At 44.0% G+C, this 17516-nt stretch overlaps 1 protein-coding gene across 2 annotated transcripts in view; it reads right to left on the reverse strand.

Moving 5' to 3' along the window:
• Positions 1 to 17516, reverse strand: part of DOCK1 (dedicator of cytokinesis 1) — a 497787-nt gene that overhangs the window by 314106 nt on the left and 166165 nt on the right. For both annotated transcript variants that reach the window (XM_041744687.1, XM_041744686.1), the window contains exons 24-25: positions 12430 to 12500; positions 8719 to 8825 (exon numbers count right to left, since the gene is read on the reverse strand). In XM_041744687.1, coding sequence (XP_041600621.1) covers positions 8719 to 8825; positions 12430 to 12500 — 178 coding nt within the window. The remainder of the gene's footprint in view (positions 1 to 8718; positions 8826 to 12429; positions 12501 to 17516) is intronic.

Genomic DNA, 17516 nt, shown 5'->3' on the forward strand with positions numbered 1-17516 from the left:
TGTAGTAATAAAGAATTTTTCAGGGGGTCCCTGGGTGGCTTAGTGGTTTAGCACCTGCCTTTGGCCCAGGGCGTGATCCTGGAGTCCCGGGATCGAGTCCCGCGTTGGGCTCCCAGCGTGGAGCCTGCTTCTCCCTCTGCCTGTATCTCTGCCTCTCTCTCTCTCTATGTCTATCATGAATAAATAAATAAAATATTTTTTAAAAAAGAATTTTTCAGAAGAAAGAAATGAAAGAACCATCAACAGGGAAGAATCACAAATGAGTCTCATTTACAAGTAGATGAAAAAACTAAGGAGTCAAGTAAAATACTGGGGAAGACTATGTGGGAATGGCCAGTCAGGCCAGGAATGAAGTGCATTAAAGAGGTGGTTTGGTAAGTTCAGAAGGAATGCTACAGGTCTCCAAGTCCTTGGCCAGAATCTTACCACGTGGAGGATGAGAAAACAAAAAGACAATATACAGCGCTTGGGTGTGGTATGCATTTTTTTTACCAGGAGGGTGAAGGTAGACAAAAAAGTAGGTCTTGGTCAATGGAGTCCAGCAAATACAGTGTTTTTTTACTATGGATGTTTGCTGCAATCACTTGATGTAACTGCCATCTGTCACTCAATACATTCCTAAAACCTAAAACCTCTATAGCTCATTCTAGCCTTGCTTATTTAAAAATGTACAGGACCATACTGAAATCTGAGGATTGCTGCATCAAGAATTACTATGCTCTGTCAAACTTATATCTTATTCACTTTATGGAAAAGACTAGAGTTGCTTAGCATCATAGCTATGTTTGTTGTACCTAAGTGGGGGTACTCACCTTCGTAGTGATTAAGATTTTCATCAATGTGTTTTCATGGTGGTAGATTCTTTGTAAATAAATTGGCTTCCAAGATTGAATTGACCAGCTAAGATTTTTTAAAAACCCACAAAAAATAACAACAAAAAGCCTACAAATTCCTGACTGCCCTGACAATAAAATGTATATGTTAAAAACAATGTCAAAACTATATGGTCCAGTCCACTCCATCTTGAGGGATGGTCGATGCACTCAGGAAACGGTTTATACAACAGAGAAACAAAAAAAAAAGGAGACTTCAAGGAGAATCTGAAAGACAGACAGACTGACCTGGTGCTCCTCCAACTGTCCCAGTCAAGTCACTTAGGTAACATATCATGGAGGTACAGAGCTTATCTCATAGAGCTTGGAAGGAATCATGAACTGGGGAGACTTACCTGCAGTCCTGGTGCCCTGTGTGAGCATGACTAGATACAGGACAATCGAGGCAGCCTCTTCTATAGCTGCTCTTCTTGCTCCCAACATTAAGCAATAGGGATAGGAGCCCACCCTGAGGTGGGTACAGAACAAGGGATCAACAGACTATGATAAAGGTAGGACCAACTACACCCTGAGGAACTACTGGCACTACCAATGTGATCACAGATAAGAGTCCCCACACATACAACAAAAGAAAAAAGTATGAAAACACCATGAGCACAACACTACATTTTTGCTTATTTTTGCCTAGTTTGTTTACATTTGTTTTCGTTTATTCACATATTTGTATTTTATCTTGTTCCATATGGCATTTGAAGTGAATTCAGTATTCAGACTGTATTACTCATAGAGTGGGGTGTGAAATAGTTTTAAGAACAGAGTGGGGTGATGGATTTCTAACAAGACAGCTCCTTAATCAGCACCGCAGTGGTGGACAGCACCCTTCCCGGGATTCTCCTCGCTGATTGGTAGGACTTGCTCTTTAACCCCTGGGCCCTTATCTGGAAATTAAGAGAATTATGCTTTTCCAATTATATATTTTTAAGCTGATGGCTCTGAAGCTTCTCAGAGGAATCAAATGGCTAACCAAGAGTCCTGAGCACATGACAGGTGCTTACCAAATTATAATGGAATGGAAATGGATATAATTGAGAAAGTGAAATTGAGTTCACTCTCCTAGACTCAGTAAGCCCTCTATAAAAGGCTGCATTGTTTTAACAAATACTCTTTTCAAACACTCATATAATTAATGATATAGAGTGATATACAGAATGAGGTATGAAAAAGGTACAGTACTTTACAGATAAGGATTAAAATTTTCTAAAGAATAGGAGAAAATGATTTCACATTCTACCATTATTTCAAGAATGGGTCTTTCGGGTTCAAAGCCAGTAAGTAACATTCTTTAGAAATCATCACACACCACCTAATTAAAGCATCCTGGAATGAGATATGTGCGGTATATTACATGACTGTGGCACTCAACTCCAATTTTGCTTCCTGTACAATATCCCTCAAGTTAACAAAATTACTGTAGAGTAGCTCTGGGTTTAAGATCCCTTCAATAAAGACAAATCTCTCTCCACTTCCAACAGTGGAGAAGCTCAAGAGTTTTTATTTTGATTTGTTTATGGATCGAAGCATTAAGAAAGTATATTTTATTAATAAATCTATTATTAAATGATAAATTTAATCTATATTAAACATATAGCTATTCTTTCTATAATTTAAAGTAGAGGCTGATTGATAGAGTGATCTTAAGAAATATAAATTTTATAACTGAGATTAATCACAACAAAAATAGTCTGGAAATCTGACTTCAATATTTCCTAATAGCTAGTCCCATTGGTATCTGAGCCTTTGCCCTCAGATTTCAAAGGGCTGCTGTAACTAATGTTTCTACCATTAAAAAGGAGAGTTTCACTCTGCTTGATAACTGGAAGAATCATTCACCTTGAAAATAAGAATGAGGAAAATAATTTAAGCTCTCTAGGCCTACATTTTGAAGAAGCTCTGTATTGTTCAAAAATGGAACACAAATGAAGTTTTATGAGGCTGACGAACACTGTTTAAAATGAGCCTGTTTGCTATATTGAAAGAAAGAGCCATGGGAATGGCCAGAAAATGAGGGAATGGCACATTTCCCATTCATACTCACTGCTAGATTCCAACCATCAGGGGAAAAAAACAAACCCAAAAATGAAAAACAAACAAATGGATGCCAATGAATAGTGAGCTTAAACAACGTAACCCACCAAGAGTATTAAACTACTGTCAAGACTATAAAGGGATTATCTTGCTACTAAGTCTTCAAATCTTTACTCTTCAAATCTTATGCTAGCTTCCAGAAGCAAAAAAAAAATTTAAGACACAATGGTAAGTACACTGTGAGCTCTAAAGAAAATCTGTCAGGTGGTTTGGTCATTTTCAATATGGAAATATGGAAAGGTCAGTTCCTGAAAGACAAGGAAAAGATGCAGTGTTACCTGGACTGAGGATTCCCAAAATTCTCAGGTTCAGATCCATGGTGTAAAGGAGCCCATGTGGATGAGAGCATGTGTTCCAGAAGCTCTCTCACCTTAACTCAAAGGCATCTTGCAAGTATGTCCAATGCTCCTGACTAATTTGAAATTTAATGCAATCTCAGGTTGACTCCTTTTTTACCCAATTGCTGTAACATTAATGTAAAACATTTTTGTGGGCATAAATCCTAAACCTTCGTGTCCTAGTGTTTATTTTAATTTAATTACATTGAAACTTTTCATTTCTATAATAGGATTTAAGCTTTAATTTTCGCAGCTTTTGTCAGATATGTGGGCAACAATATAATCACAGGGGAACAAAGCTACAAATGCACAAATTATGAAGCTCTGACCTTTCTGTCTCTTTGCATCTTGCTTTGAAAATCTGCTCACTCCACACCACAGATTATATGCAAGAGTCATCTTTTTGTGAAGCACATAATCTATTTAACCAGCTTTCAAGTAGTCAAGTCACATCGCGAGACAACGCTTGGAAGCCATTACCGCCCATTCATTGGCTCCCGTGCACAGCATGCTAAGGAGTCAAACGCCCTTCGCCTCAGCTCAGGAGCAGGAGCGGGAACATCCAAGGTGGAGTGGAGACACCAGACTGGTAACCAGCCCCTCTGCGCATCCTCCCTTTCCCGAAACAAAGTCATTCACTCTTTGAATACCACCAAACTTATGAAAAGACATCCTAATGGCATGCTATGGCGGCTGGGATTTGCTTCAAAATATCTGGGGGAGGAACACAGAGATAAAAACAAGACCAACCAGAGCTTGATACCTTTGGAAGCCCAGTGAGGAATCCACAGGTATGTTACCGTCTTCTCTCCATTTTTCTTTACGATTAAAACTTACCATAATCTTAACAAAAAGCTACCTTGAATCCAGAGGTAGAGTTGAACCGTACTCCTTTCCCACCTCACATGTCCACAAAACTGAGGAAGAACTAAATCAGAAGCAAAAAGGTGATCCTAACTTTATAAAACTGTTCATGGATGACCCTCCACAGCTTCAGTCACTCCTAAGTCTTTGTTTCCCATCTCTCCTTCCTCTTCCATGATCAATCCATTCAGGGCTAAGGTAAGAGAGCCAGCCAGTTTCTCTGTACAAACACAAAACCTCTCCTCCCCTGAATCAAGTGAACTACCTATGTATGCAGCTGGTCACGCCTCCTCCTCCTCTCTGCTGCCCCCTGAGAAATGAAGTGCTGTATGCAGACATCCACAGCCATTTTTGTTTGTGCAATAAGTATGTACTGTGGACAAGCACACTGTCCTAGGAGCCAGCAATCAAGCAGCAACAGCATAAACAAAGCCATACTTAGGGAGCTCTCATTTTAGGGAGAGACCACAGGTAAGCAAGCCAAAGAAGAAAAAATAGGCAATGATTTCAGGTGGTGGGGAGTGTCAGGCCTGGGGCACAGAGGCTGGGGGTATTCCATGCAGGGTGATCAGAGTACCTCTCAGAGGAAACTCCCTATAACACTTTTCTTTCTTTGATCCAAGTTTACTAACTTTTAGCTCATATTTGACATGATAATTACCCTCCTCGATGAGGGCAGGATCTTATCTGCCATTCTCTACTGAATCCTCAGTAAAAATGAGAGACAAGGCTAATGCTGATTGACTGTGCCTTAAACATGAGATGAAAATCTCAGCACTATACACACTTTCATCTTCAAAATGCATGATGGAGGAAACAAGAACAAGGCAGTGAGAAAGCTAAGCCAGGAGGGTAACTTGTTGAAGGTCACTGAGGTAGCAGGTGATAGAGGCAGGATTTGAACACAGGTAGTCTGATCATAAAACCCACACATTCAGTCCTGCTGTGTCCCACCCTGCCTCATCACAGACAGGCCTCCAGAAATACATAGTTCTTTCTTAATGAGGAAGTAAAATAATTTGTAGGAGAAATGACACAAACCATTATTTTTTTTTCTTTTTAAACAAATCACAGTTAAAGGAGAGGCTCATGCACTCAGTGGTGCTTACTGTGAGTAGTCGAGTCTCCAGAGGGCCTGGTGCCCAGGCTTTATTGGCAGACCATGTGGCAGGCACCCACCATGGCCACCAGGTCCATCTCAGCTCCTGAAAAGCCTTCTTATGCCTGGGAGAGATCTCTATATGACAAGCTGTGCCTCCCCAGTACAGAAGTCAGAACAAGTCCACAGCCACTCTTGCAACTGGAAGGCAGACTATGTCCCAGGTCCTGCCAAGGAGCCCTGATGCAATTAGAAACAAGCAATGGGCGGGACAGCTCTGTGAAGAACTCCCATTCCCCTCCACCAGGGTAGTGGCCACAGAAGCAGCAGGATAGCACAGCCCAGACCCAGAGGAAACACGGCAGCTGGGACACCCGTGAGTAAGCAGCGACAGGAGCCAGTTTCCACACCAAATGGGTTCAAACGACCCTCTCTGCCAAAACACACATCCCCTGCGATGGCCTTGCACACTCAGCTGGATACGACCTCAGTTTCCGGGTCCTTCAGAAGACAGAGAAGCAGCAGTCAGGAAAACAAGGCTGCAACTACAGGACACAGCAAGCCTCAGCCTACTGGGACCCAACTTGGCAAAGGCAGGCCTCTCTGCAGAGAAACAATTCCAGTTCAGTATTTACTGCCTAGCCTTGCTGCACCCAGATCATCTTGTCACTCCCACTGAACGGAGATTCTTAAAACTATGGAATGTATTCAATATGGGGGGTGGCAGGGTGGTGAGGAGGAAAGCAATGTTTTAGAGCAAAGTAACTCAGTGAATCCCTTCTAGGAGCCAGGCAACCCACATGCTGGTGAGCAAAGACAGGCCCTGGAGTCCCCACTGGTGAACCTAGAGGAGCCACACGGTGATGTACCCTGACCACACAACTTCAGTTCTATCCAGTTCTAGAACTGTGGACATGTGGGGCGCTCATCTGACTGGTTCCACTGGGATCAGGAAAAGCACACAGACCAGGACCGTCACAAACTAATAAAAACTGGAACAAAGCAGGAAAATCAGGGCCATCCCATCGCATCAGAAAATACTTTGACTTCAACGATTTATACCAAACATGGTAGAGAATATTTTGCAAAAGTAATGATATCTGAAGACTTCCGCTGATTAGTCTTTCCTGAGAAGGAGGTGAGATGGCTGTAGGCTGCCTTGAAAAAGCAGGGGGCCCACAGATGAGAAAAATCAGGGTTGTCTTTGCTATCCCTTCCCAGAAAGCTTCTTAATGCTCATAGCCTATATGACGGGACAGGGGGTCCTCCTTCTTCACACTGGACATGGGACGGTGTATTCTGAAACATTTCCAGATGGCCTGTGAGCATCTGGAAGCACATGTGGGCAGCCAATGCTAGTTTAAGATAAGGCCCACTGACTGGGCAGCTGGGGAGCTGCTTCTAAGACAGGAGGCTCCAGGCGAGCTGTGGCTCTTATAGCACAAAGTCAGTCTCGATTCACATTATTTCACATGACCTCATTTTCCATGTTGGTGCAGCTTGCTATGAAAATTAAGTCCCTAACTTTGTACTTAAGATTTTAGGTTAATAATTAACAGCATGTTGCAAAACTTCCACAATAGGCCTTGAGGCGGTCTTTAATACAAGACTTACAGAACAAGAGGGAAAGGAGAAACGGTGCAGGAAGGAAGAAAATCAGAATCGCCAGACTCCCGGGCTGACGGAATTACCAAAAATAAATACGAAGAGTCCCTTCCAGCTTTCTACTAGCTAAGGAAATAAAGTTACGCTTCAATAGAAGAAAACACTCCCTTAAAATGTATTCTTAGAAGAATTTCTATTTTAAATATTTTTAATCGAACCTTTTATATTTTAGGTCCTCATTCAAAGAGAGCTATGTGATAGGTGGTACAGAGTTTTGTAATAGAAATTATGTGACATAGGGAAGGAGGTCTTCCCGATGTCAACAGTCAATAAAAGTACAATCAATCCATCGACAATTGCTATTCATTGATAATTGTTCATTCAACGAAGTGGTATAGGTCGGTGCTGGTGGTGGTGTGTGCATCTTTGGGTTGGAGGGTTACGAGAAGGGACATCAGTAACCCTCCTAATATAATCCAAATAGAAAACTTTTGGGGGGTTTTACTTGCTCTGGTATAAAATGTAGTCGATAGAGAAAGAAACAATGAATGATACAGTGGTCCCCACCCATCACCTCATCATCACGCCCTCCTGAGCCCCATAGTTTCACCAAGCTTTAGAAGACACCTGGGGAATGAGTAATTCAAGACCCAGCCCTCCAATGAGGCCCTGAAGTATGGACAGTCGGGATTGCTAGCTGAAGGAGATTTGTGTGCTTTGAATCCCAAACAATGGCAACGGAGCTGCCTTTCAATTATGCAAGTAAGCTATGGGCTTGTGGCCCAGATAGAAATGTTTGGAGGGGCTGCAGAAACCCATTCCCATCTTAGTTTGATGTTTCCTCTCAAAAAGAACATTCCCACTCAAATGAAGTCTTGGCATTTTCTCTTAACATAAACCTTCGTTGTAAGTGTAGACTCCAGTGCAATGATAAAGTTCGATCAAGAAATCAGGTTAAAGCCAGCAGGACAACAGAGGCTCCAGGAGCCCAGAAGTTACGGAAGACTAATCTGGACATACACTGAGTTCTAGATGCAGCCAGGAGCCCAATAGGACACCCCCAGCCAGGGCTGCTCTGTCCCTAAAACGCCACACTCGAGGACAAAAGAAAATGAATGGAACAGCCAAATGTCTGGACACAAACAGAAGAGTACAGATCTGTGCCTCTCGGTCAGAATGTCACTCAACGGTCCCCACATCTGCCTCCACTAAATGAGAAAGGTTGTGGAATTATGCAAAGGTTTTAAGCTTTCAATAAAACTGCTTGACAAGTGTAAAATATTAATTCAATCTGTCCAAATAGAAAGAAAATTATTAATAAAAAGGGTAGGGAGATAACGTGGGGAAATAGAAGGTGTTCCTCAGGATAAATGAGTTGAGGAATCATTAAAATTCTTATTACTTTGAGCAGGGTTTGAGGAAGCCCTGTCAAAGAATGCAAAGCTCAGGAAAAGACAGTACCATTATTTCTAAATTTAAAGAAAACCTGACATTTTTCTTTGCAATCATCTGAATGGAAGCAGGTGATTGCCTCCCCAGGATAGACAATCACACATCTTAAAGGCTACAATGTATGCTGATTATCTTAGGGCTTTAGTGTATACCTAAATTACAAACTACGAGGCTTTCCCCTTCATCTTTCAATGATCTATCACTCCACTGTACATCAATTACCATTCTCTTGTAAGGACTAAATCTTCCTGTCTTGTAATGGAGCTGTCTTAATTGGTTGCAACCTCCGCTCCTTTTGGCATAGAGGAGAGAATTCAGAAGGGACAAGGCCTATAGACAATGAATAATGGGACAATTTAATGATTCTCAGGGTTCCACTCACCGTGCTGTGTGAAGAGGTCACTGTGAATGATTTCAATCAAGCAATATAGCTTCTGAATGGTCAGCAAACCCATGGGAACATTTAGGATGAAATCAGTAAACATTTTGCTATAATGAAAAACACAAGTGAAGAGTTTAGGGATATGACAGCAAAATGAGCCACTGTGTTCAAGATGAAACTGAGATGCAAGGTCATTAAACGGTGATTAAGCTCTACGAGAACATTGGATACTGCCCATAATAGAGACCAAAATCTCACCCAACGAAATGATGCTTTAAAATGTTATTTTTCACTTCATGCCCACTCAAATGGCTATAATCCAAAAGACAGACAATAACAAGTGTTGGCTAGGATATGAAGAAACTGGAACCCTCATATCACGTTGATGGGAATGTAAGTTGGTGCAGCCACTTTGGAAAACAGCTTGGCGTTTCCTGAAAATGTTAAACCGGTTACTTAAGGACCCACTCCCAGGTATATACCCAAGAGAAATGCAAATACATATCCAACACAAACCTTGACACATGAATCATAGCAGTATTATTCTTCATATTCAGTAGGAGAAAAACCCAGATGTCCATCACCTCAGGAGCAGACAAACAACATATACCCATAGAATTCATCCCTAACGAGGAATGAAATTCTGACAAAGGCTACAACACAGATAGACTTTGAAAATACAATGCCAAGTAAAATAAGCCAGGCACAAAAGGCCACATATTATATAATTTCCTTCGTATAACATGCCTGGAAAAGGCATATCTGTAGACACAGGAAGGAGATTCGTGGGTGCCTTGGGCTGGGGTAGGGACAGATTATTAATGAGCACCAGGGATCTGAAAGGGGTGATGAAACTGCCCTACAACTGGATTACGACGACGGGCACACAACTCCGTAAAAATACTGAATGCCCTTTAATTAAATACTCTAAAACTGACAAACTTTATAGGATGCAACTTACATCTCACTAGAGGTTTCTTTTTAAAGATTACTTTTATAAACAGATGATAAAACTATGAAGGTGTCTTAGACGAAGGGTTCTTGTTAGTAACAAAGAAAAGTCTTTCACCAATCATATCAACAAAGGTTCTATAAAATAATAATTTCAAGTACCAGCAAAGTTTGGGAAGACAGACACCAACATACATTAGTAAAAAGTTGCTTTGACCTTTAGAGAGCAACTGAGTAGTATTTGTTAAAAATCTTTTAAGAAAATGCAAAAAAAGAAAATATAACGCATGGTCATCTCACTTCACTGTTTTTCACTGTTTCTGCTAATGATATACATAAGGGCAAGATCCTACAGTTAAACTACAAAAACATGTATCCTAGCATATTTTATAAGAATAAAAACCGAACAGAACCCAGTACCCATCACTATAGCACAGTGGCCTGTTTTGCTGTAGTCAGAAAGCCTGGGTTGGCCTTGAAGCACCACCACTGACCAGCTCAGTTATCGGGGACAAGTTACTTAGCATAAAAGTAGGCTAATAACAGAACCGATGTCATACCACTGTTGGAAAGATTAATTGAACAATACATAGAAAGTGCTTTGCGTGAAGCCTCTTCTATATGGAGAAAGCACATAATCGATGTCAGTGCCTACTGTTGCTACTTAAATAAATGATGGGCCAACATAGGATCGAACACCATGGAAGTTATTAAAAATTATGATGTAGAAGACTACTCCCCAATGTGGGAACACAAAATGTCTTACATGCAGAAGCTGCCTGTAAAATAAAGAATATAATTGTGTTGAATTTTTTTAGGAAATATGTGTGCACATATGCATGTGAATATTTGTGCATGTGTGCAAATCCACATCCTTTCAGTTATTTTTAGGCAGTGGAATTAAGTTTGATCTATTCTCCTCTGTGGTCTCTTCTGTTTCATCAAAACATCAATCAGTTTTCTAAAAAGGAAAAAATACTTACATGATTTACAAGGTCATGTAAAAAAAAACAGTAGATAAGGTGGGGTGCCTGGGTGGGGCTCAGATGGGTAAGCAACTGATTCTTGGTTTCGACTCAGGTCATGATTTCATGGGTTGTGAGATCAAGCCCTGTATCAGGCTCCTGGCTCAGTGGAAAATCTGCTTGCAAGATTCTTTCCTCTGCCCTCTCCTTACTCTGTCTCTAATAATAAATAAATCTTTAAAAAAATATATAAAATATCAGTAGATAATGTGTTGAAGCAGCACACAGGCATGCATCAAGAGACAAGGGACCAAGAGCAGACGGGGCTGGCCCCAGAGAGGGGGTCTCCCTTGGCTCTCCAAGCACTGATGCAAGCACCCACTGTGAACGTGGATGTGGCCCCACTAGTTGGTTAGAGTCTGACCCCTGTGCCTCGAGAGAAACACAATCCCAGAGTATGCCCATGGGCCACCCAACCACAGCTTGTCCCACTTCTCCTATTCTCCAGACCTGAAGCTCTCCAACAAAAGTCTCACTGAAAGCACCCAGAAGGTTCACTGAAACCCAACAGCTGGGCCCCAGGCCCTATTTCTAACTGGGGAGACCTGGGAAGAAGCCTGAGATTCAGCATTTTCTGATAAGGCCCCAGGGGCTGCTGATATGTGTATGCTGCAGGGATGGGACACACTCCCTAGACAGGGCAGACATGGCCCCTTCACATCTCCTCTTCTCATTGAGGGTGTGCTAAGCTATGCCCAGTGTTGTCGGTGCTGGGGGGCAGAAAATAAATGTGTCCATGGAGGACACTAAATCCTCAGGCACATCAGAAACCTGGTGATTCGTGGAGGAGAGTACACCCACCTCCCACAGAAAGCCACTCACCCTTCACCTCCCAGGCATGAGCAAGCTAAAGTGGACACAAAGAACGGGGAGGATGAACATTTTTTATTCAGTTTAAACACTCAGGGGACACATGGACCTTTACTAATATTTAAATGGGCTTTTCAGCTGCTAAAAACAGTCCCATCTCCTGCAAGTAGTTTATGATGTCAAATGTTAAATCAAAACCACAATCAAATGCAGACAAGGGCAGTGCTTTAGGTGTCTGGGGTTAGAAAGGCTGCACATCCCAGTGGCTCTCAACAGTCATGTAGAACCCAGGGCATCTACAGATTTCACAAGTAGGCCTGGACTCAGCAACCAAGGAGGGAAAAACAGGTGGAAAAAGGAAGGATTCGGTCAGTCCTCAGCCTCACTCCTTGGTCTGAAAGCCCAACAACCAGGTTCCTTGAGGTCTGCTTTGATTTTGTTAATGTTATCTTAGGTGACAACTCCTAACCATTCTGCCTGAGGCTTGCAGTCTGTCAGGAGGAGCTCACGATAAGCAGTTGTGCACGTGCAGGGGAGAGGAGTGAATAGTAAATCTCCTGTGTCAGATATTTTAGGTGCCGAAAACAAAACAAAAACCCAACCACTACATAGTGAAATTCAATCTCTCGAAGGAATGCAAAATGTCAAATTTGTATGATCTACCCCATGTGTCCCCTGAGTGTTTAACAAACTGCTAAAGAAAATACTTTGTTGGTCAAAAGACACCATCGGATGGGGTCTTTTCAATATAAAGTCATCGTTAGGGAAGTGTCCCAGACATGACAACCAGCATGTCTTCAGGAATGATCCAGGGCACTGATGCCTGCCAATATGAGACTGAACCTTGAGTCTCTCATAACCTCCATGCACAGAAAGGAGGCAAAGTGAAGGACATGAGAAGCCTGCCCCTCAGGTGCTTCCTTACCTGAGCTCTTTGGGATCGAACACCAATTTCACATCGTTGACAATAGTTGGCAAGTACTTCAACGCCGCCCCCTGCAAACCAAGAGCAAAGAATGCTGAGCCTAATGCAGTCTGGCAAATGTTAACACAAATCTGTAATTACTATGAAGAACCACAGACATACCAAGAAGAGAAAGATAGCTTTCTAGACGAGAAGATGAGATCATCAAACACAACAAAAATAGAGCAAAGAAAAAAAGCCTCTGATCCACAAACAATGGTGATTTGTTAGATGGTTTTCTTGACACATAATAATTTAACAGAGGCCTACAGTTATTGCCTGGGGACCAAATGCCTATAGTGCACTAAGTTTTTGTGTGATTTTCTCCTTAACCCTAATGAAGCTATAGTGGACACAGGAAGACCCCATGTCCCTCAGAAGAATCCCCTACCATTCAAATCCCTGCAGTTGCTTCACATTCAACATCTAAAATGACTGTCTTTGTTCCATTCCAAAACTATTTCTGTATATCTGTATATCCCTTAATTAGGAATCTGTTGTTTCTTCAGTAGTAACCTTATCTCTTATATTGCTATTTTGCATTTTCCAGAAAATCCACACTCTCAAAAAATAAGAGTGATGCTTATCATGACAGATCGTACTACATGCTATGTGCTGCACTGGGACCTTGTATATATTTTATCTTTCATTCCAATAGACCTCCGACAGAGAGCTGGCTGTGTTGGACAGCCAGGGAACTGCAATGGAGATGCTAATTACTCTGCCCCTGATCAGACCACTAGACCTGAACACAGACAGAATCAAAACCCAGTTCTGTGGGCAGCCAGAGCCCCAGCACCCTCAGCTACACAGCCTGATGGGAAAAGTTAATAGATTTTCAGTGTTCTGACTATGGTGGGCCTCCCCCTCTATCTGTGACTCTATGTAACTCCTTCCGCCAGGTTGGGCTCCCCTTCCCAAAATGAAATGGGGGAAATAATGCTGATGCTAAGGACATCAGAGGTTACATTAAAGTTCAAACTCAAGCTGAAAAGAGAACAGGATAATGCTTTGAACGTTGGAAAATACTGCACTTATTGCATAAACAATTGTTAACGTTATTTTCCAAAAGCAAGAGTGGTGTTTCAACAACCAACAACAAAAAACCAAAATGGAGTCACTTGTGCTAAACTCCATGTCAGCAAACCAAGGCTTCATACCTAAACTAATTGCAGTTTCAGCTTGTCTCAGGAATATAAGATTGAACTACTCAGTCTGGAGGGGCGCCTGGGTGGCTCCATCGGTGAAACATTTGTCTTTAGTTCAGGTCATGATCTCGGGATCCTGGGATTGAGCCTCATGTAGGGCTCCCTGCTCAGTGGGGTCTGCTTCTCCCTCTCCCTCTCCCAACCCCATGCTTGTGCTCTTTCATTCTCCCTCTTTGTCAAATAAATAAAATCTTTAAAAAAAAAAAAAAAACCCACACACACACACACAAAAAAAATAAATAAATAAATAAATAAAACAAAACTACTCAATCTGGAACTCCCTGGGCAGCACTACTGAAGTAATCCACCTGACAGACCTCTTCAAACCCTCAAAGAAAGAAGTAGCCTGCTCGTCCCTTGTCCTTGCCCCCTGCTGCCTATAAAAGTCTCATTTTGTCCAGCTCTTCAGAGCTCCTTTCTACTTGCTAGATTGGGATGCTGCCCAATTCATGAATCATCGAATAAAGCCTATCAGATCTTCAAATTTACTGAGTTGAATTTTATTCTTTAACAGCAAAAGCTCACTTTAACATAATACCCTGAATATACATGGTCCACAAATTTGCGATAATGGAACACAGGCCCCGCCACCTCACCACCGAATGAAACTAGTTCCATACCTCACGCCCTATACAAAAATTAACTTTAAGTGGTTCATAAATCTTAAACATAAAACTTTAAACTACACAATTTCCAGAAGACATTTGCGATGGGCTAAGCAATGATTTCTTAGATAAGATGCCAAAAGCTTAATCCGTAAAAGAAAAAAAAAAAAATCAATAAATTGTGGTTCATCAAAATAAAAACTTCTGCACTTTTAAAACTTACTGCTAAGATAATAAAAGATGAGTCACACCTAGGAGAAAATAATTGCAAATCGTTATCTGATCAAGATTTGTATCCAGCATATCCAAAGAACACTTAAAACTCAATAATGAGAAAACAATCTTCCCTCCAAATAGGCCAAAGATTTGAAAAGACAGTTTTCCAAAGAAGATATATGGATGGCAAATAAGCACTTGAAAAGATGCTCAGCATCATTAGTCACCCGGGAAATCCAAATTAAAACCACAGTGAAATATCACTAACACCTATTAGAAAGGAAAAAAAAAAAAAACCAACCCTGCCACCTGACAATATCAAGTGCTGTTGCAAATGCTGCTGGGCTGAATGCAAAACAAGGTCAGGAACAACTGTGGAAAAGCACAAGACGATTTCTCATGAAGTGAGACATGCACTCTCCATACAGCCCAGCAATTGTACTCCTGAGTCTGGACTCAATGATATGCAAAACTTGATGCGCACACAAAACCCTGCATGTAAATGTTGACAGTAGCTTTCTTTGCAATCGTCAAAAACTGGAAACAACTCAAAAGTCCCTCAAGAGGTGAATCCATACAATGGAACACTACTCAGTAATTTAAAAAAAAAAAAAATCGAGCCCGCGTTACACACAACATGGATGATCTCAAATGTGCTCAGAGCAGTAAAACAAGACAAACTCGAAAGGCTACGTACCATGTGATTCCATCTTTAAAACATTCCGGAAAAGGCACAGCTATAGGGACGGAGACCACCTCTGTGGGTGGAGGAGGGGGAGCTTGTGTACACTGGGGGAAAGAGGAACGCAGGGGAGGGGTGATGGCACCCTACTACGTGACTGTACTCAATCTGTACCTTAATTCTCAAAATGAATAAAAACATATGTCCTAGACAGACGGGCCTGGAAAAACCTTTAGAGAATGTTCCTGAATCTCAACGCTGGTGCCTAAGAAGTACGTGGTCGATTCCAGTCACTTCAAATGAGTTCAAGTTTCCTAATTTATAACTTGGGAATATTATGTCCATGCCTGAGGATCTCCTGGGTGCTGGACTCTATGGACAAAATACATCCGCAGGACAACATGAGAAAGGTCTCTTATCCCCATTCACAGATGACACAGTAGAGGCATGCAGCGAAGTCATGTGTCCAGACTCATGCTGCTGGGATGTGGAGCAAGGCGGTGCACGCCCACGGTGAGCACACTAGTTGTCCCTGTCTCTCTCAGTGCGGCTCGGTCCGGATGAGACAGGCAGGACAACAGTGTTCTGTGCTGCACAATCACTGAGGCTTGTTTCCTAGGGGTGGGCCCTGTCCTCCCACACCAGCCAGATCAAGGGATCCCAATTACCTCCTCGGCAATTCAACTTTGGAATTTATCAAGTTACTGCAGGTTACCCCCATTTCACAAGGATGAAGCAGATGGCGACAAACAAGACAGGCCTCTATGGCCCGCCTTGCGCTTGTTCCCCGGGGGCCTCCGGGTGCTGCGTTAACCAGGCACACAGACAGCCACACTGGGCCAGGGCTCCCTAGGGCCTCCGCCCATCCAGAGGTCACAGTGATGCCCACAGAAAGGGGCATGTGCCCACCAGAACCCCAAAATGCTGCCTAACACAGAATTTATAGCACATGGGGTTTGGAGAGAACAGAGGGGTTGACGCACCTGCCACCAACCCTGGCTCAGCTTGGGAACAAAGGACAGAGCCGATGGAATAAAGAGAACAGGACAAGCAAGGAGCCACCTCTTGCACCTGCTGCCCATCCCTGCTTCCCATGGGGCTTTTCCGTGGTTCTCCTGGAGCCTGGGACCCCAGCCCTCCCCACCCACCTCAGCTCCTACGCTGGAGAAAAAAAAATCCACCAGGAGAAGGAGCAGAGGCACCAGAAGGTCCACGCGGAGAGGGGGAGCGCCCAGCTCCCAAGGACGGCATCCCGCGCCTGGGCTCGGCAGGGACCCTGTGCCCTCTGTCACCCCTCCTCCCTCCGGGTGACTAGGTCCTCACCCCAGCCACTCCTTCCCTCCACGTGGGAGTCCACGCTTGTCTCTCAAGAAGGAAATGCCCCCCGGCCCAGCCGCACGGGCAGTGCCCAGGCTGGGGGCTCGCACAGTGCCCGCTGCCCAGCACGCTCCCGGCTTTGCCCTGTCGCCTCTCCAGCCGCACCCTGGCTCAGGTCCTGCGGAGGCCCCAGGCCTCTCCCTAGGTGCCCCTTCTCATGACCCAGCTGCGAGCCCTCACCTGCTGCCTTCCTCTGCACCCGCCCCTCCCCAGCTGCCTGCGCAGGGCCCTGTGCCCACCACCCCTTAAAGATGGGTGTCCTTGGAGTCCCATTCTAGACTTCTCTCCTTCCTCCACATGCTCCTCAGGGAGCCCACCCTTCCGCCGGGCTGTGGAGCCCTAGTGCCCACTGCCCAAACTCACCTTGCTCCTGGGTGGGTGGGCGTCCCACCCACACGCGGCAGCCCTGATGGCCCAGGGGCGCTGCAGACCCCACCCGCCACAGGCCAGCCCGACACCTGACCTCCCCGGGGACACCTCGGTTCAGGGTGCCACACGGCCCTGTCCCAGGTCACAGCCTCCCTGGGGTGCTCCCTCTTCTTCAAGCGGGTGGAGCCTCACTATGAACTGTCCCTGGTCCTACCATCTTCTCGGCCTCTACAGCTTCTACCACCAGGTCCGGGTGCGTCTGTCCTGGCTGGCACCGCTGCCGCAGCCTCCTGACGGACCTCCCGCCTCCACACGACCCCTTCAAGTCTGCGCCCCAGGCGGCAGCCGGAGTGCCTTTCCTGAGACAAGAGGCAAACCTAACGTGGATGCTTTGAAGGCATTGCCCGACTCCTGGGGTACCAGTCCAACTAGCCGGCACCCTCAGAGGCTCGGGCTCCTCCTCCCCAGTGTCTGACCTCGGCGGCCCCCACCTCCCGCTGCAGGAGGCTCTCCCACTGGGGAAGCCTCTTTCACCAGCAGGTGCACCTGTCTTCGGTCTTCCTGGGCCACTGCTTCCCTGCACGCCACGCA

The sequence above is a fragment of the Vulpes lagopus genome, chromosome 2 (genome assembly GCF_018345385.1).
Source record: "Vulpes lagopus strain Blue_001 chromosome 2, ASM1834538v1, whole genome shotgun sequence".
Lineage (NCBI taxonomy): Eukaryota > Metazoa > Chordata > Mammalia > Carnivora > Canidae > Vulpes > Vulpes lagopus.